Genomic DNA, 24,673 nt, shown 5'->3' on the forward strand with positions numbered 1-24,673 from the left:
ATTGATTTGTGAGAGAGAAAAATGTAGACTTATCCGCGCAAAGAGAGAGAAAAAATGGGTGGGAATTTTGTCACTCTTTTTACTGACGGATTTATCGACGAATTTTGGCCTTTGGTAATTACTGAAGGACTTATCGATGAAATTTTTCGTCAGTAACTACAAGATGCATTACCGAAAGATTTACAGACGGATTTAAGTCTTCAGTAATTATTGAAGAATTTACTGACAAATTTTATCCGTCGGTAACTACATGATACATTACTGAATGATTTACCAACGAAATTTGGCCGTCGGTAATTATTAAAAGAAAAATTCTGTCAGTAATTACACTTTTACATCCGTCAGTAATGCACATTTATTGACAAAAATAAATATACCTGTAAAATTCCGTCAATAATTTCATGTATACAAATTATAAATTTTTATATTAATTTAATAACTAATATATACTACTTTTACTTTTTTTAAATCATTTACAAAATAATAACATGTTTATATATATAGTTATAAAATATACTGAATTAAGTGTAATAAGTTAAAAAAGAGAGAATAAACTTAATAGAAACAGCTAAGTGACATAGTGTGCATTTAAGAACAACAATGATTTATTAAAAAACCACTTATTAAGTGAATTTCTAACTGAGTAAATAAATGTGTTCATTATGAAAAATAAAGAGAAAACTATATTTAGACTAATCACCTCTATTAATGTTACTTGTGTGTTTGGCAAATAACTATTTTATAAAATTAAAGAGAAAAATAAAAAGATAAAAAATACAGAATAGAAGAAGGGTCCATTTGTTTAAAACTAAAAATAATTTGAGATGAACAATTTAGTAATCAAATTTTTAGAAATTAAAAAAAAAAGAAGAGATTTTGTTCATATTTAATTACTATAGAAAAAAATCATCGTTTTAAGAAATAATTTATTTTATGAAAATTATTCCAAATAACTTCTTATTATAATCAATTCTGTTTTTTTAGCTTTGTATTATTTAGACAATTTGAAATACTTAAACACAAATGCTTAACTGTAGATATTGTAATAATTAATCAGTGAATTAAATGTCAGAAATCTAGAAGAAATTATTAGTCAATTTTAATTAATTTTTGATTTTTTTAATGATATAAGAATACATGTAAAGAATTTATTTTACAGCAGACAAAACTAAGTTATAAGTAATGAATGAATTAGTGTATCTTTCTATTGCACCATGAAAGAATATTCATGGTATAATATATATATATAATATTTTAAATAATACATAAGTTGATTCAGAATAATGTTACATCTTGAAATAATACTTCTCATATAGTTTTTTTTGCATTAAATAATATTATCACTAATTTAATCATAATAAAATTAATAAATTATCATATTCCCATTTTATTGGTAAACACTGGTTGTAATAAACTGTTTATATGTTTATAAAATATTTGGACTTTTTTTTTTTTCTGGAGCGGCCCAATTATAAATTCTGTTTTTCTATGTGGGTCGTATATGTAACGGGTCAACCCGGATCTAGTTTGACAGTAGAGAAATATTTTCGGCATTTGGTTGGAAGCTAAGTGGGAACGGGGAGAGGAGAAAAATACACACATGAGAGAAGGAGGAGGAACCAAGGGAAAGGGTTTTGGACTCTGAAACTCAAAGTGATGCTTTTTATCCTTCTACTGCGACCTTCGCCGAAACCCTAACTTATTGCATTCATTCCTCGCGATCAGGTGTGCTCTGATTTTTCACTTTCTGTATCTGCTGTCTGATTCTTACAACACCATTACTGGCGCCCTTCACACCCTAGTTCACTGATTAGTTTTTGTTTTTGATTTTATGGAATTCGAGTTATTTGGTTCCTTCTTGTTTGTTTGATGCAATGTTTTTTCTTTTTATTTGTTATTTGTTATGTTACTTTGTATTTTTTAACTATAAATGCTGTGTTTATGACCATGTTAGTTTGAGAATTGCATGTTAGAGCCTGATACTTGCAAGCATGTTGAATGTTGCATTTCAGTTTAAATGGTGCTTATGACCTTAGCTGCAGCTTCTCTGTCTGTACCACTATGATGACTTACTTTGTGTATTAATGTAAAAATCAAATTGAACTTTTTAATTTCATCTTTATGTATTTTTTTTTTTGCGTCTAAATAATCCTAAACATATGTTTGACTTCTCAAAGTTTCACATAACAATGTTAGTATTATGATTCTTCAACGCTTATTTAAATTTTTATGCATGTAAGTGGGAAAGGATTTAGTATGATGCTGTGGAGAAGACTTTCTAATTGATAATTACCTTGGTATGCAATGTTTGTAAGCATTTTTCTTTCAAAAATTTTAAGTGCTGTAGATTCTGCTGATTTCTGCTGCAGGTGTTGCTGGCTGAGATATGCTATTTATGTGATTTTTTATTTGCAAAATTTAGCATTGCTTCATGTATCCAAAACGGTCAGACCAAGATGGCCCTGATTTGAGACAAGTGCGCTCAAGTGACAGGATCAAGACAAGGCCAAACATGTATGGCCGACCATACTTGTTTTATAACCAAAATCTTAGGCGCACAAGGAAAAACAAGAACAAAACAAGGACTGCAGCTTCTCAGATTGCCAAAATGTTGCGTCCAGGGAATCGGAAACCACAAGATTCTAATGCTAATGTAAGTGTCAGTATAGCAAATCAGTTCTAGAAGCAAAATTCTTATTGGGGATGACTCTATTTATTCCTTAAATCCCATAGGTTCTGTGTCCCTCAAATTGTCATATATGATATTGACTATGAAATTCCCCTGTCCTCTAATTCATTACGTTAAAATGTGGACATATCTATGAAATTGTCAGGGTTGTTTGGCCTTAGAGTCGAGAAAACATTTTCTCTTGTCACCCTGTTCCCTGTTTTCAAAAGTTTATGTTGGAAATAGTGTGAATAATAAACAACAAAAGACTGCTTTCATTATTTCCTGGGTGAACTTTGCAAAACAAGAAACAAAAGGAAAACTAGGTTGCATATCTCTTATTAGCAGTGAAAAAAAAATGCCACGCAGCCCCTAAAGACATTTGCTATTTTATTGTTTTTCACTTTTTTTTTATGTATTTATTTTTCCTTTTTTGTCAATTTAATTTAATTTTCCTTTTGACAAACAAAAGGCTCAATTTTAGTACCTCTGCATGGCTTGGAATTCAGCATCCAGTTTCTGTTTTTCACCATACCAGGTTTCAATGTTTCTTAAAACTTGTCCTCCATGTTTTTTTTCTGGAAACTCTAATGATGGAATCATGGAGGAGCTGATAAAGTTGCTTTATCATAAGACTGATTTGTGCTTTCCATTGTTATTTGTTACTTTACTGTGATCTTTGAATCCATTTGCATCTTATCCAGGTGAACCCTCATTCTGTTTTGTTGATTCACAGTCCTCTTGTGTGAAATGTTTCGCTGTCTGGCACTTTCTTTCAAAGGTCCTCTAACTAATTGTCAAAGATTTTATGTGGACAATGGTATTTGATGTAATTAGCACAAATGGTCTGTATATTGATGTGTTTGTATGAATGCTTCATAAGACTCATTTTCTTGTTGTTTATGTCGTCTTTTTAGAATTTAAAACAAATTGCTATATTTTCTTGTCTCGTGAAGTTAAGATAAGGCTTTGGACAATTGATGATGTTGTGTCTTTGGTAATAGTCTCTGTTTGTGTTTTTAAAAGATTTATATCCAAACACGAAAACAATTGTTTGCTCAGAGTACTCACGATTAATTAGTTGTGTTTGTATTATTGTTTTTCTAATGTTGGACTCTGCTTTCTATTTCACCCATTACTCTGAATCGCGTCATTTGCTGAATTTGATTAGATGCTTACTATAATTCATCAGTATTACATGGGATGTATCTAAATCCTCGGGTTGTTTTATCTGTACTTCTCTTAGTCTGGCTCTGCCAACCTTCGCCGTTCAACAAGGAAGAGAAGGATTAATGTAAATCTTGAAGATTTTACAGATAGCTCTGGAGCTGAAGATGAAGACTTAATGGTGAGATTTTATACTCCATAATACAAAATTTTGTGTAATAAACTTGAATTTGCTATAATCTGGGCTGAAGGTATGTGTTTGTGTTCCAGAGACCTGCATATCCCTCATTGAGAAACCAGATTAAAAATAGAGTCAAACGGGATGGTTTGATGTCTTCTAAGCGCAAAAGAGCAGCCGATACTAAGCCAGCACCTCGACGTGAAGGCTTACGTCCTCGTCGTTCAAAGGGTGCTGTGATAGAACGATTGATTTCGGAATCAGATGATGAGCAAGACCTGTCAGAGGAAAAGGTTGATCAAGATGAAACAGAAAATGGAAATGATGCTGAGGAAAATGATGCAGATGATGGCCAAAATGAGATTGAGGGGGACGCTGAGGGTGAAGATGAAGGTGAGGATGAAGGTGATGAAGATGGTGATGATGAAGAGGGTGAAGAAGAGCAGGATGGAAGAAGGCGCTATGATCTTCGGAATCGTTCCGATGTTCGGAGGTTCTCTATGGAGGAAAGAAAGGCTCGGCCTAGGTCTCCTCGAAGAGTGTTACATCAAGGTATGGGTACCAAGGTCAGCAGGGATGTAAGGAAAGGTGGATCACGAGTTCATAAGCGTCATCGTTTAGCAAGGCCTGAAGATTCTGATGACTCACTTCTTGTGGATGAGCTGGACCAAGGCCCAACTATTTCATGGGGGCGAGGTGGTAACAGATCTGGTCCACCTTGGCTTTTTGGAGGCTTAGACATGCATGGAACAACAGCTTTTGGATTAAATCTTGCTGCATCAGGTTGGGGTCATCAGGGTGATGCTTTGGCTACTCTTACATCTGGGATTCAAACTGCTGGACCAAGCTCCAAGGGTGGAGCAGATATCCAACCCTTACAGGTTGACGACAGTGTTAGTTTTGATGATATAGGTGGGCTCTCTGAATACATTGATGCTCTAAAGGAAATGGTTTTCTTTCCATTATTATATCCGGATTTTTTTGCAAGTTACCACATAACTCCACCTAGGGGAGTGTTGTTGTGTGGGCCCCCTGGCACAGGGAAAACATTGATTGCAAGGGCTTTGGCTTGTGCTGCTTCAAAAGCTGGCCAAAAGGTTAGCTTTTACATGCGTAAAGGAGCGGATGTGCTAAGCAAGTGGGTTGGTGAGGCTGAAAGACAATTGAAACTACTCTTTGAGGAAGCACAAAGGAATCAACCTTCTATTATCTTCTTTGATGAGATAGACGGACTTGCACCTGTGAGGTCTAGCAAGCAGGAACAAATTCACAATTCAATTGTGTCCACTTTGCTTGCTTTGATGGATGGTCTTGACTCTCGTGGGCAAGTTGTTTTAATTGGAGCTACCAACAGGATTGATGCTATTGATGGAGCCTTACGACGCCCTGGTAGATTTGATCGAGAGTTTAACTTTCCCTTACCTGGTTGTGAGGCGCGTGCTGAGATATTAGACATTCATACTCGTAAGTGGAAACATCCTCCTCCAAATGAGCTGAAAAAGGAACTTGCAGCCAGTTGTGTAGGTTACTGTGGTGCTGATCTGAAAGCTCTTTGTACTGAAGCTGCCATCCATGCATTTCGGCAAAAGTATCCACAAGTTTATACAAGTGATGACAAATTTGTTATAGATGTTGATTCTGTCAAGGTAGAAAAGACTCATTTTATTGAAGCAATGTCTACTATTACTCCTGCTGCTCATAGAGGAGCCATTGTGCACTCTAGGCCACTGTCTCTAGTAGTTCAACCATGTCTCCAGCGACATTTAGAGAAAGCCATGAGTGTTATATCTGATATTTTCCCTGCAGCTTCTATTGCATCTGAGTTGACTAAACTTTCAATGCTGTCCTACGGGTCTGCAATTCCACTTGTGTATCGACCTAGGCTTCTACTTTGTGGTGGTGAAGGTACAGGGCTGGTAATTTTCTTGTAACCTTATGTTGTTGAAAAATTATTCATTACAGCAACTTAATATTGAATATACTTACTGCTCTAGTTTAACAGGATCATCTTGGCCCTGCGGTTTTACATGAGCTGGAAAAGTTTCCTGTGCATTCATTAGGACTCCCATCTCTTCTGTCAGATCCCAGTGCAAAGACACCAGAAGAGGCATTAGTACATATATTTAGTGAAGCTAGAAGAACAACACCATCAATTCTTTATTTACCACAGTTTGATGTTTGGTGGGAAACTGTGAGTATATCTTGGCTACCTGTAATTATATATGATAAATGAACTGATTTCAATGCCCAAAATTTGCGTCTCATTTCTGTCAGGTGTGCTTATATTGAATTACTTTTTTTAATACGAACTGAGCTTGATTGTTTTAAATTATCCTGCAGTCTCATGAGCAGCTCAGGGCTGTTCTCCTGACTTTGCTGGAAGAATTACCATCTGACCTGCCTATCTTACTGCTTGGTACATCCTCTGTTGAACCTGCCGAAGTTGAGGAAGTGCCTACTTCAGTTTTCCCTCACCGCACAATGTATGCATGATATAATTTACTGCAAGTATATTGTTTTAGCTCCAAGGCAAAGAAAATGGCTTTTTCTTTACCAATACTATGTATGTAATTATATCATTTTAAATGGATGGTTTTGTATGGGGGAAATTAGGTTAAGGGAGGTAGTAGAATATTTACGGTCAGTATTCAGTGCCTTATCACGTTACTGAAGTCTATGTGGTTGGTTATTCCCAAAGTAGTTAAATGACTGTAGGTTTGTTCAAATGCAAAGGTTGAAAATTTTGAATAATATTTTTTTCTTTGAATCTGAAAATACTCTCCATGCCTTTGTTTCTAGTTCTCCATTCACCCTCTTTCTCTTTGCAACAGTTATCAAGTGAATATGCCATGTGCCAAAGATAGGACTTTGTTTTTCAATCTTTTGATAGAAGCTGTTATGTCAATATTGTTGGAGGGAATCAACAAGAAGTCACAAGATACGGGATACCTCCCTGAACTTCCTAAGGCACCAAAATTGGCTACTGGTCCAAAAGTATCTGAGCTAAAAGCAAAGGTGGAAGCTGAGCAACATGCACTTCGCAGGTTACGAATGTGCCTTAGAGATATTTGCAACCGGTATGTCAACTTATGCTTAATGTACAGTTGTTGGCTTTGCATGGCTCGTTAATGCCTTTAATTAACTGTATGCATCCTCTCTCAATACATATATGTATTCTTGTCCATGTTACAGGATACTGTATGACAAAAGATTTAATGCCTTCCATTATCCAGTGTCAGACGAAGATGCACCAAATTACCGGTCAATTATACAGAACCCAATAGACATGGCTACCATCCTGCAGCATGTTGATAATGGCCAATATATTACATGTACTGCATTCATGCAGGATATCAATCTTATTGTATCCAATGCAAAGGCATGTATTTTTGCCTTAATTTTTTTTTTCTTGGTGGGGGGCAGTTGGGCTATATATATTGAAAATGCTTCATACACTAATTCTATTATTCAAAGCATGTCTTAAGTTTGGTTCTTCTGCAACTCAGGCTTACAATGGAGAGGATTACAACGGTGCTAGGATTGTCAGTAGAGCTTGTGAGCTGCGTGATGCGGTGCATGGACTTTCTCTTGACTGAAGTTTTACATCTTGATGTTGACTGCTGTCTAGCAAGTGCTCCTGCTTATTTATTTTTTCTTTTCTTTTCTTCTTCAGGTGCATGGAATGCTCTCACAAATGGATCCAGCACTGATTGCTTATTGTGACAAGATTGCTAGCCAAGGTGGCCCAGTTCAACTGTCTGATGAATTAGAGGATTCAACATTCCCTGCTTCTCCTGTTGTGCAGCTGGGTACTGGTACTAGAATGAGTGCTCGACTTCGTCATGTCCAACCAGAGGTTAACGTGGATCAGAGTTATGAGGCATTGAAGCGAGCTAAGAAGATCACCGAAGTGCATGCAGGTATGAGGCATGATAGTCTTGAGTAGGTAGACATCTTTGCTTTTCAAGTCCTTGCTTTTCAAGTCCTTGCTTTCCACACACTTATGTGCTTGGTTATGCTTAAAACAAATATTATATTTGTGTGATTTGGTTTCAAATTAGTTTCTTCTTCACTTGTTTCCATATACCTGCCAACTTCAGTTCAAATACTGATTTTAAAGTCCATTCAAATTGGGTTGATAGCAGAAGACAAGTCGCAAGATTCTGTTCCGCCAAAGTCTTCCCGGGAGCATCAACCTAATGACACTAATGCTAAAAGCCTTGAACCTATGTCAATTGAAGGAAACTTGCATGGAACTTGTACGAACAACCTTGCTGATGGTAATAGTCCCCAGGATGTCACAGTGCTAGATGATGAATTTTTAAGAAAAGTGGAGTCTGTCAAGCAACTTTTTGTGAAGCGAAGTGAAAGTTTCAGCATTCCACAACTTGAAAGGCTATACACAAGAATTATGAAGGGTGTGTTTGAAACAAAAAATAAAGGAGTGAATGGGGATCTTAAGTCTTCGGTTTTGAAGTTTTTGTTGAATTTTGTAGAGGATGATGCAAATTTCTAACTACTGGGATTTTCCCTCTTTATGATTTAAAAAAGAAAGAATTTTACTGTAAAGTCGGGATTTTTTTTTTCTTAATTTCAGTGTCATTTGATTGAGTACACAGAAGTTTCTTCCATGTCCTTCTACCCCAAAAGCCACAATTGTCCAAAGCTGAAGTCTACATTCTGAATGATTGTATTTATAAGATATTAGGATTAGATATTTATGCCAACAGCATGTTTAGCATTATGCTCTCAGAGGATAGAACTTTTGTTTTTTCTCTTGTCAACCACTAGCAACTATAATAATTATTCGATGTCAACTGACAATCATGCATTTAATTTAGTATTTTTTTTTTTGTTTACTCATGTTGAATGTCTTTTAGCAGCAAGTGTTGTAAATCAAAATTAAGATAAGATCTTTTCTGTAACTTTAATAAGGTGAAATATATGTGATTATTAAGTTTGAAGTTGAAATCAGTTTGTTTTCTGGTTTTCTCATTCAAGATAAAACCATGCTAGTATTACGACCTGTTATCAGGTTGTTATAGAGGAACTCTTTCTAAATGCTTTACATGCAAGGTGAATATGTCTTGTGGATTGTGGTGATTGCTCCTCTTCTGTGTGCACAGTGCTTCTGTTATATGTTTGAAACGAGTTGAGGGATGAAAATGAACTAGCAAAAAAAAAGCAATTATTTGGTTAAAGAGGAAAGTAAGTAAAAATAATAAACAAAGAGAAATGAATGAAAAAGTTAAGAGCGATTTAGTTAGTGTGATAAAATAAAAAATTATAAATTGATATATTTAAAATTTATCAAAGTACTCTTATATTAAAAATGAAATATAATTACTTATTCAAAATTATTTGTTGAAAATATAGATTAAAATTAAAATAAATATTAAATTAAAATGAAAAAAAAATCATTATAAAATCTTTAAAAAATGTATTTTATAGCAAATCAAAATTATTTCGTATAATATAAAAACTTAAATTTTATTTCATGTCACTTTAATATTTTTATTTTAATTAACACAAGTTTGGTGGTGACCTTTAGTCTACTATTAAAAGGTATGTTATCTTTTGTATTGTTTATTTTCTTGCTTAAGATTGAGTTGTTTCTATCAGCCAAAAAGAGTTTAAATAAGCTAATTTGTACTTATTAGCTTTCTAAGCATGTGTTGCATGTCTATCAAACTTTTGATTTTTTTTACTTAGTTGCCAAGTTCATTGCCATCTGTCTTTCTCCCTCACTAGTTTATTTTGTTAGATGGTCCTTTTTGTTGTGTTTACTTCTCATAAGAAAAAACTCAAAAATATTTACAACACGATTTTACAGAGTAAAAGAACAATTAAGATGTGGAAATATGAAACACATTTAATAATTTGATAAATACATTCTAAGTATACATTCCGAAGAAGAAAAAAAGATGTAGCACGACCTAACTTAGCAACCATGTAAACGAAAAAAGGTGAGGGAAAAATTGAAATAATAAACAACAACATAATTGACCAGAATTAATCACATATCAATATCATTTGTGTTAAATGCAAGATCCCAGAACTGAAGAGATTAGAAAATGAAGTCATTTTAACGGAATTCAGTAAAAATGATCGAAGACTGACATGATATTTTGCCAGATTGATGTAATTCTAAAGAAGACTAGTAACCAAAAGGGAAACAGATCATTTCTAATCTTCCAATATCACTCTTCTAATTTTGCTATACTTCTCAAGTTAGTTAACATCTGAACTGCAGCTGATTCTCTTGCTTCAGAAGGACTGGAACCCATTTTACCTTCAAAGGAACACTGAAACTCCACTCCTTTAACAGTTACATTGGCTTTGAATCCACCTTCAATAGAAACACCAGTTAGATTTGATTTTTCAGATTAGGGTGTATAGTATTTTCTCAACGTAGACACATGAATAACTATTGGCCATTAATAAGGTGAACAAAAAGCACAATGATCAAATCTTAAAGTTTAGGTTAGATAGCCTTACCCTCTGATTGAGATAGATGATAAGTTGGCAGGACCCAATTGTTTGTGCGACATATATCATCTAGTTCCTGCAAGATTTCCATAGTTCTAAATACTTTATTTCAATGAAAATAAGGAGGATAGGGGACTTGTTCAGCTAATTGATAAGTAATGTTCTTATATATTTTTTAAAGGTGATAGATCACTACCAAAATGTATAATTGAAAAATGCCACACAAGAAAAGAAAATATCACAGAACAAAGGTAGGTTATAAAGTCAAACTGAGGTGCTTCACAGAGATGTACACAGCACAAAATGAAAATAAGTCATTTGTCAAAAATGAGCTTTTGGCGAGTAGTAAAAATGTGTACAATTGTACAGATGAAACCAAGCAACGTATAAACAATGCTATGAGCGGCATTGTTCAAATTAACTACAATTAACATACCCTAAACCCCTACATACTTTTTAAACCATTTCATTCAACTTACGTTTACCAGAAACAATGCTTCCCAGAAATTAGCAACACAATCATTTGATCCTGTGTGCACACTACTAAATTGAATAATAAAGCATCATATAAGAGACAACATTTTCACCTTTTAATCCAAGTAAGTAAATAGAACATTGCTTACCTGGCATGAACTTTGTGTGATAAAGACAGCCTCTGACAATTTTTTCCTCTTAAGAGGTTGGATTTGTTGTCCAAACGCCCTTTCTTGATTCGAGAGCCATGTACCATTGCAGCCTTCTATAATTGATTCAATCTTTAATCTAAAGTTATCTTCCCCGTCTACATTTGTCCAAAAGACACATGAAAAATCAGTGTTTGTTCACAGTTCATCTTTAGTTCTAGTATATCTGGTTCACAGCTCGTAAGTCAAGTATTTTCTCAGGCTCTGACTAATTCTACCATTAAAAAGAAGTCTGGATAGTATATAATAGGACTTTACTCATCAGCAAATATAGCATATATCGGCCATCACAATCAGATGCAAAGGAAAAAGAGCAGCTTGTCATTAACAAAATTGTTCATTTAGCAGATCAGAGATACTCATTGCAGCTTGAGTATGCTTGTTGAATTCACAATATCTTGGCAACACAGCATATTCCCTATATATATGTTTGTGTGTGTGTATTATTTTGAAATTTTTTTTACGTCAGTTGAATTTGGAAGATCCCAACACCATGGGCAGACCCTAGAAAAACAGGGGCGGAGAGGTTGAATAGAAACAATATTGAGTTTAATGAATACCTTGCAAATGACAGAAAGTCATACAAAGTGATAAAAATGCCTAAAAGAAGCCAATAATCACTGCCTAAACCAGTATCAGACTTACTCTAGAGTTTGATAGATAGAAATATGACAGTATTAATAATAAGAACAAAAATAATAATTAGGAGAGGATAAACCATGAGAATCACCACAGGAGTAGGGGGTCATACTGAAGATACCAGAGAAGAAAAACGCAGGACACTGAAAGGAAAACACACCACTTAACATTTTCTCGATATTTGCATCACAAACAGCAATCTCGTCCTCTATCTTGCGCTGCTGAAGGGCCTGAATGGAGTAACTAAATCTCAGATATATGCAGATATAGAATTTTTTAACATTCAAAACAGTAGCAATGTAATCCTTAAATTTAAGTAAAACCAGCATAGTAGATATGGCTATGGAAGCAGGACACTGCTTTAATAGTCACAACAACACATGCAAGCATGTACATCGGGTATATGTGCTACTCGTTAGTTATTTCTAAAATTAAAAGCTCAGTGGTAGGTAAGCCAAAAATGATGGAAACAAATGGCTTACTTGACTGCCAGTATGGATTCAACCAAGTTACTATTACATTTGTATAGAACTATATATATGTCTTAAGATTACATGTATATATGTTCTTCTAGGATAACGAGTATATGTTCTCAGTTCCAATTGATAGCTATTGAGAATATAGAGCATAATCGTTATTGTAATTAGAAGAACGCAATGAAGTTTTACCAATTCATTCCTCCTTCGTATCAAAGAAGCTAGGGCAGTTTGAGTCAATATCTTTTTCGAATCTGAAAGAACTTTGAGCTCCTCTTGATCTGACTCAGAATGATTTGCAATCTGAATACGGCCATCTACAGGCCTATTGGTATAACTATTGTGCAAAGAAGCAAGATTGCTGGTTCCACCTTCAGTAACGAGCATATTTGTTGAATCAACATTTAAAGCCTAACAAAACAATGGCATTCAGTTAGGTTACAGATGATACACAACTGAACTAAGCTCAACAATCATGGATAGCAGAGAGGTGCAGCTCATTTAGAAACATAATTATTATTTGAGTTAATAAACTTTGAAAAAAAACCTTATTTTGAGAACTTACATGACAAGCAACAACATATTTATATATCAATAGAATAATAATATTAAAAATATTTCATGAATAATAAACATGACCATTTGACAATTTTACAAAGCTTAAATTAATATTCACAAAAACGAATTTTGGTACATTTACATAAGAATTTAATGAATGAAATATTCTAAACAATTCAATAAATTTGACTATTATAACTTCATCATAAGTTGATAATTACTCATGGGGACTCCTCTTCTGGACTTTGGCAAATATCTAAGCTTTTATGCTCATAGGGACAGATACCATAATGAAATCACAATCTTCATTGCAGTGACGAATTATTCACAAAATGCAACTCTTAGGTAGTGTTTTGGCCAACCTTTTTCAAGATTAGCAGAAGCCCCTCTATTGAATCTCTTTTCAAGGGCTTTAGTTCATTAAAAACGAAGATGATTTATTTTTCAAGTGCTTTTCTAAATTACGGTCAGAAAAGGTTTCAAATCTTGGTTTTGGACAAAAACAATGATTCTGAAAGTAAATTTGATTGCCATCGACACATTTTGCATACATCCAAAACAACAATCTCAGCTATGCCAGAAGTATGGCAGCGGTATGATGTGCATAATATAGGAAGTTTCCAATTTTGGAGTATTTTTGCATTAAGGATTCCTGAATAGATAAAATATAGCTTACCTAAGAGAGCACATGCCAAAAATATGGCGCTATATCATGTGGATGCAATAGGAAGTTTTCAATTTTGGAGTATTTTTGCATTAAGGATACTTAAATAGCTAAATTATAGGTTAACTAAGAGATCACAAAGCTTGTGTTTTGAAAAAAATCTTTTCTCAAGCCAAAATAGTCATAATTTAAGTATCTGCATATAACATAGGAAGTTTCCAATTATTTAGTATTTTTGCATTAAGGATTTCTGTATAGATAAATTATAGGTTACCTAAGGGAGCATATGCCAAAAATATGGCAGCTATATGATTTGCACACGATAGGAAGTTTTCAATTTTGGAAAATTTTTGCTTTAAGGATACTTAAATAGCTAAAATATAGGTTAACTAAGAGATCACAAAGCTTGTGTTTTGAAAAAGATCTTTTCTCAGTCAAGAAAATCTAGCCAAAACAGTCATAATTTTAGATGTAAAATTGCTCCCCGAATCCAAAGAAACTCGTCCGAACACAAATATTATTAGGAAAGATAATCAAAGAAAGAACATACATGATTTAATGAAATCAATAAGTTCAAAAACTAGAAAGGTAACCAAGTTACAAACCTTGACAGTACTTGCAGAGCCGTTAGAATTATACTTCACAGATGGATTATTTCTTTCAAGATCTTCATCTACTTGTACAGCATTGTCAATAATATACTGACACTTTTCTTTGATCTTTGATTTTAAAATCGAATTTTCATTCATGATCATTGCCATGGGCTCATATATAGAATCAGATAATGCTAGTGTGCAACTTCCAGTGTTCTCTTTCTGCTTTGGTGAATCAATATTATCATTGTTTGGCTTACTATCATGAGCAGTAAACATGTCCTCATTTACATACAATTCTGTTACTTCAGGGGTGTCCACCTTTATATTTTTCTCTGTTACCCTTGTATCTTGCAAAGTATTTGAGAATGCTTCTCTGCCAAGATAGAATATATTACACAAGTGAATGGAGATAAGGACAAAAAAAAAGTGAAAATGACTAAAAATAGAAGAACATTGTAATAAGGATTTGAGAGAGATAATGGAGGGGATCTTGGAACAAATTTCCAATATAATCCAATAAGCATGTAGGAACTCCATGAGCAAATATTTGAAGATCTCATACATTAACTCTACAATATTACTTGTGTTGTGACAGATGATAATTCTGACAAAAACTATATGTTATCACTAAAGAATCTCTTTAAATTCTATGATATCAAGGCTTAGAAATGCTAGAATATTAGTATATCCAACTATGAATTTGATGTTGTAAAGGTACCAAAACAGACTCGGTCAAAAGTACAACTGAAATTGGTACCATAAATGAGCAAGTGGTTTAAGCACAATCATTGTAACTGAAATGAGATTTGAAAAGCAGACAATATTTATACTTTTTCCTTTTTTTTCCCAAGTTGCTAAACTTATGATCTCAAGTAAAGTGTATTTGATGAAATCATGAAGCATCAAGTAAAATATCATTCCTTAAGTAACATGGAATTCAAAATACTGCTAAAATCTAAAAAAAAAAAACAGTTTTTAAAAAAAAAGGAGAACATGTCAACCTGGATATCCACTTTGATATTATTTCATAGCATGGAAGCACGTGGAAGTAGTCCATTACAGGAGTGATCATCCAACTTCCAGAACTCTTAGTGACCAAAGGTCCCTGCAAGCTATGAAAAATGAAGACACAAACGTTATTCAGAAACGTGTACAGAGTCAGCTTTACTTCTTTATGAAGGTCATATAAATGCAAAGAGACAAATGTCTAAGAATTAAATAAATAAAAAATATTACCGCAGAAGAAACAGACTGTACAACGTTTTCTGTTAATTTAAATAAGATTGCAACATTTTTTGCTAACAATTAATCATTCATCTACCCAAAAACATTTTGCATGATTATATTTTTCTTATAAATAACAAAACAGAAGGCTAATATAGCATTTAATTCTCAAAGATTTGTAAATAGTTCATAACTTGATTCAATTGTGACATTAATGTGCAGTGCTGTAGTATGAGCATGAGTACGTTTTTCACTGCAATAGGGAGAATACACGTGACTCCACCTGAATGCCGGACACAACAGAGATCCATTTCCCTGTCTTCAGAATTTGAGTCATCACACAATAGTAATTAAAACGAACCTTTTAATTAAATCTTGGAGAGGAACTTCAAAAACTTCTTCATTGATAGTCTTGGAGCACTGCATTATATAAAACCGAGAAGCTTCCTTCTCTTTACTCTCAGAATAGATAGTGCCACTCTCCAAAAGAAAAATATCAGTATTATTGATACCTGTACCATAATAAACGAATCATACTCAGCTATTTGTGTCTCAGAAGCACATGATAAAATTAAAATATTAAAAATAAAAAAATGCAATAATTACCTGTGGCTTCCTTTATAGCAGAATGCCCAAGTTGCAGAAACACATCTTCGTTGACTTTTAATTCATCCTTTGAAGATTTTTTAAGGACTCTTTTCTTTTTATATTGTTTTGTTCCCGGTGTAACTTCAGAACTTTGATTGGAGGTAACCAGACCTTTTGACCCCAGAGAACTTTGGCTGGAGGTGTCCAGACCTTTTGAAATCAGAGAACTTTGGCTGGAGGTGTCCAGACTTTTTTCTACCAGAGACCATACCCCACTGGTAATGGAACCAAACAGCAAAAAACATTTTTCCTTCTTACTGTCAATTAAAAGGATAGCTACTTTTGTAATGGGCCATCCCTCTATATTAGGAACATTCTTTGATGCATCTAAAGATTTAGATACATCACACGCTTCCATAATCATCTTTTCTGTCAATGATAACTGCTTCTCCACGTCGGTGAGCTCTTCTTCATGTGAATTTTGCATGAATTGCATATATGCTAATAAAGCTGGCCTCAAAACCACAACCAACTTGGAAAATTCATTTAATGGAAGATATTCAAGTTCTGGATGTCGTTTCCTTTGGTAGTAATTGTAAAGTAAGACAACCGATCGCACCTGAAACAGAAAAAAACACTCAAACAGGAAGATCAGTAACTAGAGATGATATTGGTGGGTTTATATTTTTATAGGAGGGATATCATTAGGGGGAGATTATATATATAGTCTTAACACTTATAAGATATTTGACACCACTTTTAATTCAAAACCTAAGGACAATGAGTTTATGGATTTTTCATCTTATACGGTGTTTAACTTTATCTTTTTTATCCAATGTGAGACTTTGATTCACACTTGGATTATTCCCAACGATTATCCTCCTCATGCTCTCCTATAGATCTAAACTCATATTGTAGTTTATAAATCATAAGGTAATATGAACATAGATTGTTTATTTCCATTTTTAATGAGATGCACAAGGACAAAAATAAATGAAATAGCATTGTAGTCATAATTTACAAAGTACAAACATGCTCTCAATACTACATGCAACCAAAACATGAAAGTAATCTAACTAGAAAGTAAGAATAAGGAAAGTATAAGTGAAAACAATCTTTAGTATGTCAAAACAATATTTCCTCAAAACAACCAATAAAACAAATCATAAAAAAAAAATGTCAAAAAAAACCTCATAGGTTAATGGTTGGATGGTTATAAAAACACAAAGAGGTAAACAAAATAAACACCTGTCTTGCTACTAACTTCTGTTGAGATGGTGATGGGGAATCCTGAACAGAAGACTTTGCTGGCAGCAATGGGTCTACCAAGTGCTCTATAAATGTCTTAACTGCATCCTCCGTCGGACAAACATCGGATGGAACCATGTTCAAGGTCTGTCACCTACTTTCAGAAAGTGGTATTACTGTATTGATGCTGACAAAATTAACTTGTGAATAAGTGCATAAGTGTAAGAAGAAAAAAAAAAACATAAGCTATGGTTATTGAGACATAACTCAAAAACATCTGACTCCAAAATTGAATATTTACAATCAAATTTTATGAAAAAATATCTCAAAAGAAAAAAAAAGAATAATTAACTACAGTGCATATATAAAAAAATAATTAAGCTAGTTTTATTACCCTAAAAATTATATTAAGAAAATACAATTTTATTTTATGTTAAATAAGGATCATCATCCAAACACAACCTTAACAAATTGAACAAGTAGTTAAATATTCATATAGCAAATAAACACTCTTTAATTGAACATGCATGATTATCAACCATAAAAACTAGACTCACAAAAATTTCAGAAATTCTTTCCCCATTTTTTCACATAATTTTGTAGTTTTTGCGCATGAAATACCCTAATAGGTGTTTAGATAGACAGAAACTCAGCCGAAAAACAAAAATAACAAAAAAAATAGAAAATAAATAATTTAATCGATTCCAAAAGCCAGACAGAATCTCATAGGAGTCGCAATGCAGAAAGAAAATGCAGATCAAAAGAGAACTCACAGTTAGCCGAAGAGTGAAAAATGCTCAATTCAAAGTATTGGCTCATACATTCCACACTGCACACAATTTCCTTATGAGAGTATTTTGTAATTTGATTTCTGCAGAGATATATATGACAAACTCATCAGCGTACTAAAGATACATAATAGTCTTTTCACATCTTTGATTTTTATATTTTATATTTAATTACGCCATATTGTAAAATGTTATTTAATATTTAGAATTCCCATAATAAAAGACAGTACATTTAAGGATTATACCAAAATCATAGATGTTTTAATAATGGAAACTTTATATTTAAAAAAAGAAATAATGAATAAAATTATGAGTGCAGCATAATAGGAAAACTAAAATAACTAAAATGATTCTTTTTTCTAAATTCTGGAATTATTGTAATTGCAAAATATTTTGCTTACATCTTACACCTAACAACCTCCATTCAGGATTTGTCATCATATTTTTGTAATTAAGATTTCAGACAGATGAATATAGGTTAGCAATTTAACTGATTAAATTAAATTATATTTATAATATTAATTTATTTTTTATAAGAGCATGTTAAAAAATTATATATCTACCTTTAAGATAATTTTAATTATAACTTATTAGCTTTCTTTCACAAAATAATTATATATTAAATATATTTAATGGTTATAATATCGTTAATTGTGAAGGGTAACGATCTTAAATGAATTCTATAATATTAATATTATTAATTGTATATAAAAAAATATTATTGAATGCACTTTATTAGTTGTAATATTGATATTATATTAGTGTACATGTTTGTCAGCATTCATTTGATCTTAGAAAAAAAAATAATAATAACTCCTTTCAAAAAGAATACAAAATTAAGCTGAAATTTGGTTTACATTTTGCTTGTTTTAAAACAATTGTTGTTATAATTAATAATGTAGTGTGTGTATTTTGCTTGTTTTAAGACAATTTTTGTTATAATTATGTAGTGTGTTATTTTTAAGTTATTTTCATTCATGCTAAAGTAATAACTTCATGTTAAAATTCTCTTGGAAATTGTAAAGTAATTAACCAAACAACTTTCAAATAGACAACTATTTTCAAGAAAATAAGTGAATGCAGGTTAATATGGATATTTTTTAGGTTTAATTATTTTAGTTGTCTTTATTTTTTAGTTAAAAAAACTAAAGTTATACATTTTTAAATTTAGAGATAAAATTAAGTCAAATTCTAATTTTCATTAAAAAATTAAAAACATATTTAACTCTTAAAAAAAAATATGATATAATTTATAATCGCCAATCTCTAATACAATTATTTTATGAGATGCAGTTTATATCTAATTACACCAATTCATGCTAATTTTTCAACTTCCAACCATTCTATATAATAAAAAATAATACTCAGTAGATTTTACACAAAACCACCAAATTAAAATATATTACATTATCACAACCACCATGCATAATTTAATTGCATATTCTCAACATAAATAAAATATTTCATCATAAAATTAAACATACATTATGTATCTCATATCATACTACTTAACATGTAATATTAAAAAACATTAAAAAACACAAACTAACATATTATTCAAGTTGTTAATAAAGTATTAATAAAAAAAATTATATCACATTTTCAAAGAAATCCAATTGAAAAAAAAGATAGGATTTTTTTTTTAAGATTTTCATATTTTCAATGGAGACCCATCAATAATTAAACCTTTAAAAAATAAGAGAAACTTAAATAACAAAAAACTATTTTCATAAACAAAAATAAAAAACCAGTCAGTTTCACACATCAAAATGTCTCTAGTACAACAACTCTCAAATCTATCAATGGTCGTTTTAGTTTCTTCTCCTTTGGGCGTCATCATGTCTAAGAAAACTCAAACCTTTTGCAAAGGATCTTCCCCCAATCCCAACTCATCCACTTCCTCTCTTGAAGCTTCCCATTCCAAAGTTCGTGTCTTTGTCAGAAAAAATAAAAAACCCAGAAGCATGGCTGTCAAACTTGAAGAAGAGGACCATTTTCCATCAACCCAGGATCACAAGGTATCAACTTTTCCATCATTTATTTTGTTTCTGCGTAAATGACCAATGGGTCTCTGAGTTATGAACCCTTGGCTTTTCGTGTTGTTATATTAAAGTTTCTGACTTGCAATGAGTTATATGATCAGGTTCCGGTTACCCAGAAGTTTGGCCTTCCAGAAATTGAAGAATTTGCTTACTGTGGAGCAACTAAATTGACTCGGCGTGGTCAGTACTTTTTTACCCCTTTAGTTTACAATGTTGATTCATATTCCCTGCTTTCACTTGTGCCATGTTGAACCATTTGTTTACGGCGTAATCTTTTATGTGCTTTGCATATTTACTTTCAAAACAGCTACATGGTCCAGTTTTATGAATGTTTCACAGTGATCTGAGAATAAATTGATCCGTCTGCATGAATGTGTTTTTGACACAGCCTGCCTAGTTACTCACTGTATAACCAAACATTCTCATGTTCATCTATTCTGATTGAAGGAACGAGTTTTCATACATTTAGCTCTTTGTTTCCAGTGAAATCTGAAATTGAATCAGACGGTGCTTCAGTGACAAGTGAAGTTGGCTCAACTAGACCTTGTGGTAAGAATTAGAAATGATTAATGCAAGTTTTTTAGGTGTTTGCCTGTTAAGGAAAATAATCTGGATTCCATCCTCCCTAACTCTATATCAGGAAAACAGTTTTATAGAGAAACGATGCTTTGTCTGTTACCTGCTTTGTTTAGAGAGAATCCATGAACTACTTCTGGATGGCTTTTCTAAACGTTTGCTCCATCTAGTATTCTAAATATCATCTTTGATAAAATTTTGACTCTGATGTCCCACATTTTTATTTCATCAATAATTTCCGGTTAGTTTGGAATTAAAAAAATAAAGCCCCTCATTTTCTAACTATCCAATTCTGGACAGAAATGTTGACAAAAGTCTGACATGCTTCAATTGATTAATATTTAGGTGTTTGTGTCCAAAATCGATATTTTAGTGTTAAATATCCCCCATTCAGTTTACCATATTTTTGTTATTAAAACTGTTAGATGCAACAGGCTTAGGCTCATATCTTTCTATTTTCCTATTTATAAATACATAACCATATGTGCTGCATTCACAGAGATTCAACCTATGCCTCTTTCTCTTTTATTTCAGCATAGAGCAATAGCGTTATGAAAATTTAGCTACTTTTAGGATGATGAGATTGATAATTATGTCATCATATATTTCGCCTTGATATCAATTTGTTTTCAATGCATTAATACTTGAGCAAAGTTCTAATTGTGTGTCAAACTTGTGAAGAAGTAATTAGTAGTGCTGAAAATTGAAAATTGGAACTCTTGGCTTCCTTTGTATAATATTCTTTCCCCTTTAGATCAAACTTAATTTGTTTTAATTACGGGGTTTTCCCTAAAAAGTTTTTAAATACAATGCTTTTAAAATTGTTAATCTGGGGGATCTAGGAAATATTAAGGTAGCCGAGCAGACTCTTGCTAGTTCAGCAATGTTTATTTATGCATTCAAATACTTTGTGTTTGCCAGAGTGCTTAAATGCATACACAAGCAATATGCAGTAAACATATTAATTTAATGCTGAGATTTAGCTGAACTTTACCATTTTTATTTCATGTCTCCTTATGTATCAACTCTGTTTTTGGCCTGTTGATTAAATTCCAGATTTATCTTTTCCTCAGGAATTTATTTAATGAAGTATACACCATTTAGTTTTTACCTGGAAATTAAATTTTAATTGTTGAAACAGTTTTGTTAGCATGTTAATTTGAAACTAGTTTACTTCCAATCTATTTCGGTTGAGCTTAAATTGTTTAGTTCATGTATGATATAGGTGAATCACCTGCCCACTGGGAAAAGGTGCTTGAGGGGATTCGCAAAATGAGGTGTTCTGGTGATGCACCAGTGGATACTATGGGATGTGAGAAAGCTGGTGATACACTACCTCCTAAGGTCTGAATATTAATTTGATCTGTGATGAAAATTCAAGGTTTACTTATCGGTTTCTGTGAGGGAAAGTGATTGCCAAATATACATTTGAATAGATATGGCTTGCCAAATTACTTTTTTGGGTAGAAAAAAGACAACATGGTGAGGTGAATGCTGTATATTTGACAATTCCAGTAGTCATTCATCATCAACCAGTATAGCAATTACTCGTTCAATTAATAGATGATGAAGAAGATGAGTTGATGGCCAAACTAGTTAGTCATCTGTGTAATCTTGTATTGAATTGATTGGTTGGCTTCTCAAACTTTTAGGGTCTTTTTGTCAGATAAACTTCTTCTCATATTTTTGTTGTGATTACAGGGATATTGTAACCCCTTTTACTTCTATATTTTGTATGAAGCATGATGTGAACAAGTTTATGCTTATCAAAATTTCTTTGTATAGGAGAGAAGATTTGCTGTCCTGGTATCTTCTCTTTTATCTAGCCAAACAAAGGATCATGTTACTCATGGTAAGTATATATGCCTCCTGAAGTTTAGAGTTGAAAAATTATTGTTGATAAGTTCGCTGGCTTTTGTACATTTCTAAGAAGATAATGTTCTGTTTTTTTTTTATTTATTTATTTATCAAATACCCACGCATTCTTACCTTATGAAGTTAGAAGCATTGACTTGTCACAAGTAAAATATTTCATCGTAGCAGAAGTATCTTATGTCAACTTATTAAGATGGAAAATATTGAGAAAATGAATATCGGTTAAAATATGAGATTATTAATGTCTAGAAAGTAATGACTTTGTGTGACTTGTTATGGGTTGAATTTAGGTTGGCTTGAATTTGGGCAATACTGTGTTTTATGTTCTGAGAAAGCTTGAAAGATTGGTAGGCTTGCATGTGTGACAAAACCTGGTTACCAACATCTTTTGGGCTGTTAAAAGTGGATTTGTAAGTTAAATGCAAATCAGCCTCTCCACATTTGAAGTAATTTAAATAAACATTGATAGAGCAAACTAGCAAAAATGGATATTATCTATATGTGCTGATATAGACTGAATTCTGTATTGCAGATTAACTGGTAATTTAAACAAATCTTAATGTATGTAGTTCATACTTAGTAGATGCTTGAAAATGTTTGTCATGCTTACAAGTGTGTTTTCAAGAATAGGAGCAATTCAACGCCTTCTTCAAAATGATCTGCTTACAGCTCAAGCTATCAATAATGTTGATGAAGAGACCGTCAAGAAGTTGATCTACCCTGTATGTTCCTTGTTTCTTTTGAAGTTATTGCCTCTCTTGTGATTCAAACAATTTGAATTTAAGTGGCAACTATGTAATACTAGTGAAGCTTCCTGCATGTCCTTAGCTTGCTGCTATCAATTCAATTCCTTTTTGGCTATGCTTCATTCTGTAAAGTAATTATGCTTGTACTTTTGTGCATTTTTTTCCAGGTTGGGTTTTATACAAGAAAAGCCACTAACTTGAAAAAAATTGCAAATATTTGTCTGATGAAGTACAATGGAGACATACCAAGCTCAATTGACCAACTACTGTTACTTCCAGGCATTGGTCCTAAGATGGCTCATTTGGTATGTGTAACCGCTTTGCTGATTCAAGCAACTTGTTTCATTAGATCCATGAAGTTAATCCTGTTACTGCACATCAGGTTATGAATTCTGGATGGAACAATGTCCAAGGGATATGTGTAGATACTCATGTCCACCGCATTAGCAACCGGCTTGGGTGGGTCTCAAGACTGGGCACAAAACAGGTTCCTTTAAGGCTGACATTTTCACATGATCTCTTTCAATTGGTTTGGTTTTAGTTTCTCTTCTCACTGTCTCTATTGGATTTTTTGGTACTATTCTCTGCTGAGCAATAAAAATGAACTTTTGTTGGTATATTATAATTCCTTTTAATGTATTTTTTAACACATCAAAATCAGTGTCAATCAGAATATTTTAAAGACACAGTACCAGAAAACCAACTAGAGAGTCCGAATTCCTGTGGTGTCTAATGGTCAATATTGAAAGTTACCAATCTTGTTGAAATTGCTAGAAAACTTCAACACCTGAAGAGACAAGAGAGTCTCTGCAACGGTGGCTTCCAAAGGAAGAATGGGTTCCAATAAACCCTCTCTTGGTATGTTTGTTTCTCTTCACCAAGTCAATCATCTTATCCCACAATTTCTTGTTCTGATTTGGAATATAACAGGTAGGGTTTGGACAAACAATTTGTACACCTCTGAGACCTCGTTGTGGAGAATGCAGTGTAAGAGACTTGTGTCCCTCTGCCTTCAAGGAGACCTCAAACTCAAGCCCATCTTCCAAGCCCAAAAAGCCCAGGCTGAACAAGAAGCCGTAACATTCACCACTCCCAAAAACACATTAACTTTTAACTAACTTTTGTGGAATTGTGTTCCTCTTTTTGGTCACTATTATGGCATGCACATGCATATTCTAGGTAGGGTGTTGCTTCCTACACCCCCACCCTAACACTTCCGGAATTATTTTCCGGAACACAAAAATTATTGTTGGGCCTACTTTACCTTTTTTCTTTTTTTTTTTTTTGGGGGGGGGGAGGGGTTAAGAATACATGTATTCACCTTTGGATGGTATGAAACTTAAGGGTTTTATAAGCTTGATTTTTATATTTTGCTATCTTTTTTATTGTGTGCAAAAACAACAATTCCTCATAATAGTATTTAAACCTAAATCAATCTTACTAATTTGGCATTTTAAGATTGAGATTT

The 24,673-nt window shown here is 32.9% G+C and overlaps 3 protein-coding genes across 14 annotated transcripts; 2 read left to right on the plus strand and 1 right to left on the minus strand.

The window, feature by feature from the left end:
• Positions 1-1,535: 1,535 nt before the first annotated feature.
• LOC106756227 (ATPase family AAA domain-containing protein At1g05910) lies at positions 1,536-8,872 on the plus strand. Of its 8 annotated transcripts, none has more exons than XM_022778386.1 (11): positions 1,536-1,725; positions 2,348-2,653; positions 3,915-4,016; positions 4,106-5,929; positions 6,016-6,204; positions 6,354-6,496; positions 6,845-7,090; positions 7,206-7,392; positions 7,520-7,585; positions 7,687-7,933; positions 8,114-8,872. In XM_022778386.1, exons 2-11 carry the CDS (start codon positions 2,432-2,434, stop codon positions 8,527-8,529), a joined length of 3,642 nt encoding a protein of 1,213 aa, XP_022634107.1. In that variant the 5' UTR covers positions 1,536-1,725; positions 2,348-2,431; the 3' UTR covers positions 8,530-8,872. The 8 variants fall into 8 exon arrangements, with proteins under 8 accessions (XP_022634107.1, XP_022634106.1, XP_022634108.1 ...); XM_022778385.1 differs by having other exon boundaries at positions 2,370-2,653; XM_022778387.1 differs by having other exon boundaries at positions 2,423-2,653.
• A 1,143-nt stretch (positions 8,873-10,015) lies between these two features.
• Positions 10,016-18,053, minus strand: LOC106777845. Of its 4 annotated transcripts, none has more exons than XM_022778391.1 (11): positions 17,952-18,053; positions 17,179-17,332; positions 15,949-16,549; positions 15,704-15,854; positions 15,120-15,230; positions 14,128-14,491; positions 12,493-12,711; positions 11,916-12,054; positions 11,126-11,283; positions 10,512-10,578; positions 10,016-10,362 (listed from the first exon to the last, which is right to left on the minus strand). In XM_022778391.1, the coding sequence occupies exons 2-11, from the start codon at positions 17,314-17,316 to the stop codon at positions 10,214-10,216; spliced, it is 2,097 nt and encodes a 698-aa protein (XP_022634112.1). In that variant the 5' UTR covers positions 17,317-17,332; positions 17,952-18,053; the 3' UTR covers positions 10,016-10,213. The 4 variants fall into 4 exon arrangements, with proteins under 4 accessions (XP_022634112.1, XP_014521141.1, XP_022634111.1 ...); XM_014665655.2 differs by having other exon boundaries at positions 11,985-12,054; positions 17,179-17,365; XM_022778390.1 differs by having other exon boundaries at positions 17,179-17,365.
• Positions 18,054-19,711: 1,658 nt separating this feature from the next.
• Positions 19,712-24,499, plus strand: LOC106755544 (endonuclease III homolog 1, chloroplastic-like). 2 transcript variants are annotated; one of them, XM_014637712.2, is made up of 10 exons: positions 19,712-19,984; positions 20,110-20,188; positions 20,456-20,557; positions 21,810-21,928; positions 22,370-22,436; positions 23,090-23,181; positions 23,373-23,510; positions 23,588-23,692; positions 23,980-24,063; positions 24,136-24,499. In XM_014637712.2, the coding sequence occupies exons 1-10, from the start codon at positions 19,736-19,738 to the stop codon at positions 24,283-24,285; spliced, it is 1,185 nt and encodes a 394-aa protein (XP_014493198.2). In that variant the 5' UTR covers positions 19,712-19,735; the 3' UTR covers positions 24,286-24,499. The 2 variants fall into 2 exon arrangements, with proteins under 2 accessions (XP_014493198.2, XP_014493199.2); XM_014637713.2 differs by having other exon boundaries at positions 19,714-19,984; positions 20,492-20,557; positions 24,136-24,498.
• The last annotated feature ends 174 nt before the right edge of the window (positions 24,500-24,673 follow it).

This window comes from Vigna radiata, chromosome 2 (assembly GCF_000741045.1).
Source record: "Vigna radiata var. radiata cultivar VC1973A chromosome 2, Vradiata_ver6, whole genome shotgun sequence".
Lineage (NCBI taxonomy): Eukaryota > Viridiplantae > Streptophyta > Magnoliopsida > Fabales > Fabaceae > Vigna > Vigna radiata.

Excerpts from the sequence above, each read along its gene's own strand:
- LOC106756227 (XM_022778386.1), top strand. The coding sequence starts at position 2,432 with ATGTATCCAAAACGGTCAGACCAAGATGGCCCTGATTTGAGACAAGTG. Across the intron at positions 6,205-6,353 it reads TTGATGTTTGGTGGGAAACT|TCTCATGAGCAGCTCAGGGC; the intron begins GTGAGTATATCT and ends ATTATCCTGCAG. Across the intron at positions 6,497-6,844 it reads GTTTTCCCTCACCGCACAAT|TTATCAAGTGAATATGCCAT; the intron begins GTATGCATGATA and ends TCTTTGCAACAG.
- LOC106777845 (XM_022778391.1), bottom strand. The coding sequence starts at position 17,316 with ATGGTTCCATCCGATGTTTGTCCGACGGAGGATGCAGTTAAGACATTT. Across the intron at positions 15,855-15,948 it reads TGCTATAAAGGAAGCCACAG|GTATCAATAATACTGATATT; the intron begins GTAATTATTGCA and ends ATTATGGTACAG. Across the intron at positions 15,231-15,703 it reads CTCCAAGATTTAATTAAAAG|CTTGCAGGGACCTTTGGTCA; the intron begins GTTCGTTTTAAT and ends CATTTTTCATAG.
- LOC106755544 (XM_014637712.2), top strand. The coding sequence starts at position 19,736 with ATGTCTCTAGTACAACAACTCTCAAATCTATCAATGGTCGTTTTAGTT. Across the intron at positions 21,929-22,369 it reads GTGATACACTACCTCCTAAG|GAGAGAAGATTTGCTGTCCT; the intron begins GTCTGAATATTA and ends TTCTTTGTATAG. Across the intron at positions 23,511-23,587 it reads GTCCTAAGATGGCTCATTTG|GTTATGAATTCTGGATGGAA; the intron begins GTATGTGTAACC and ends ACTGCACATCAG.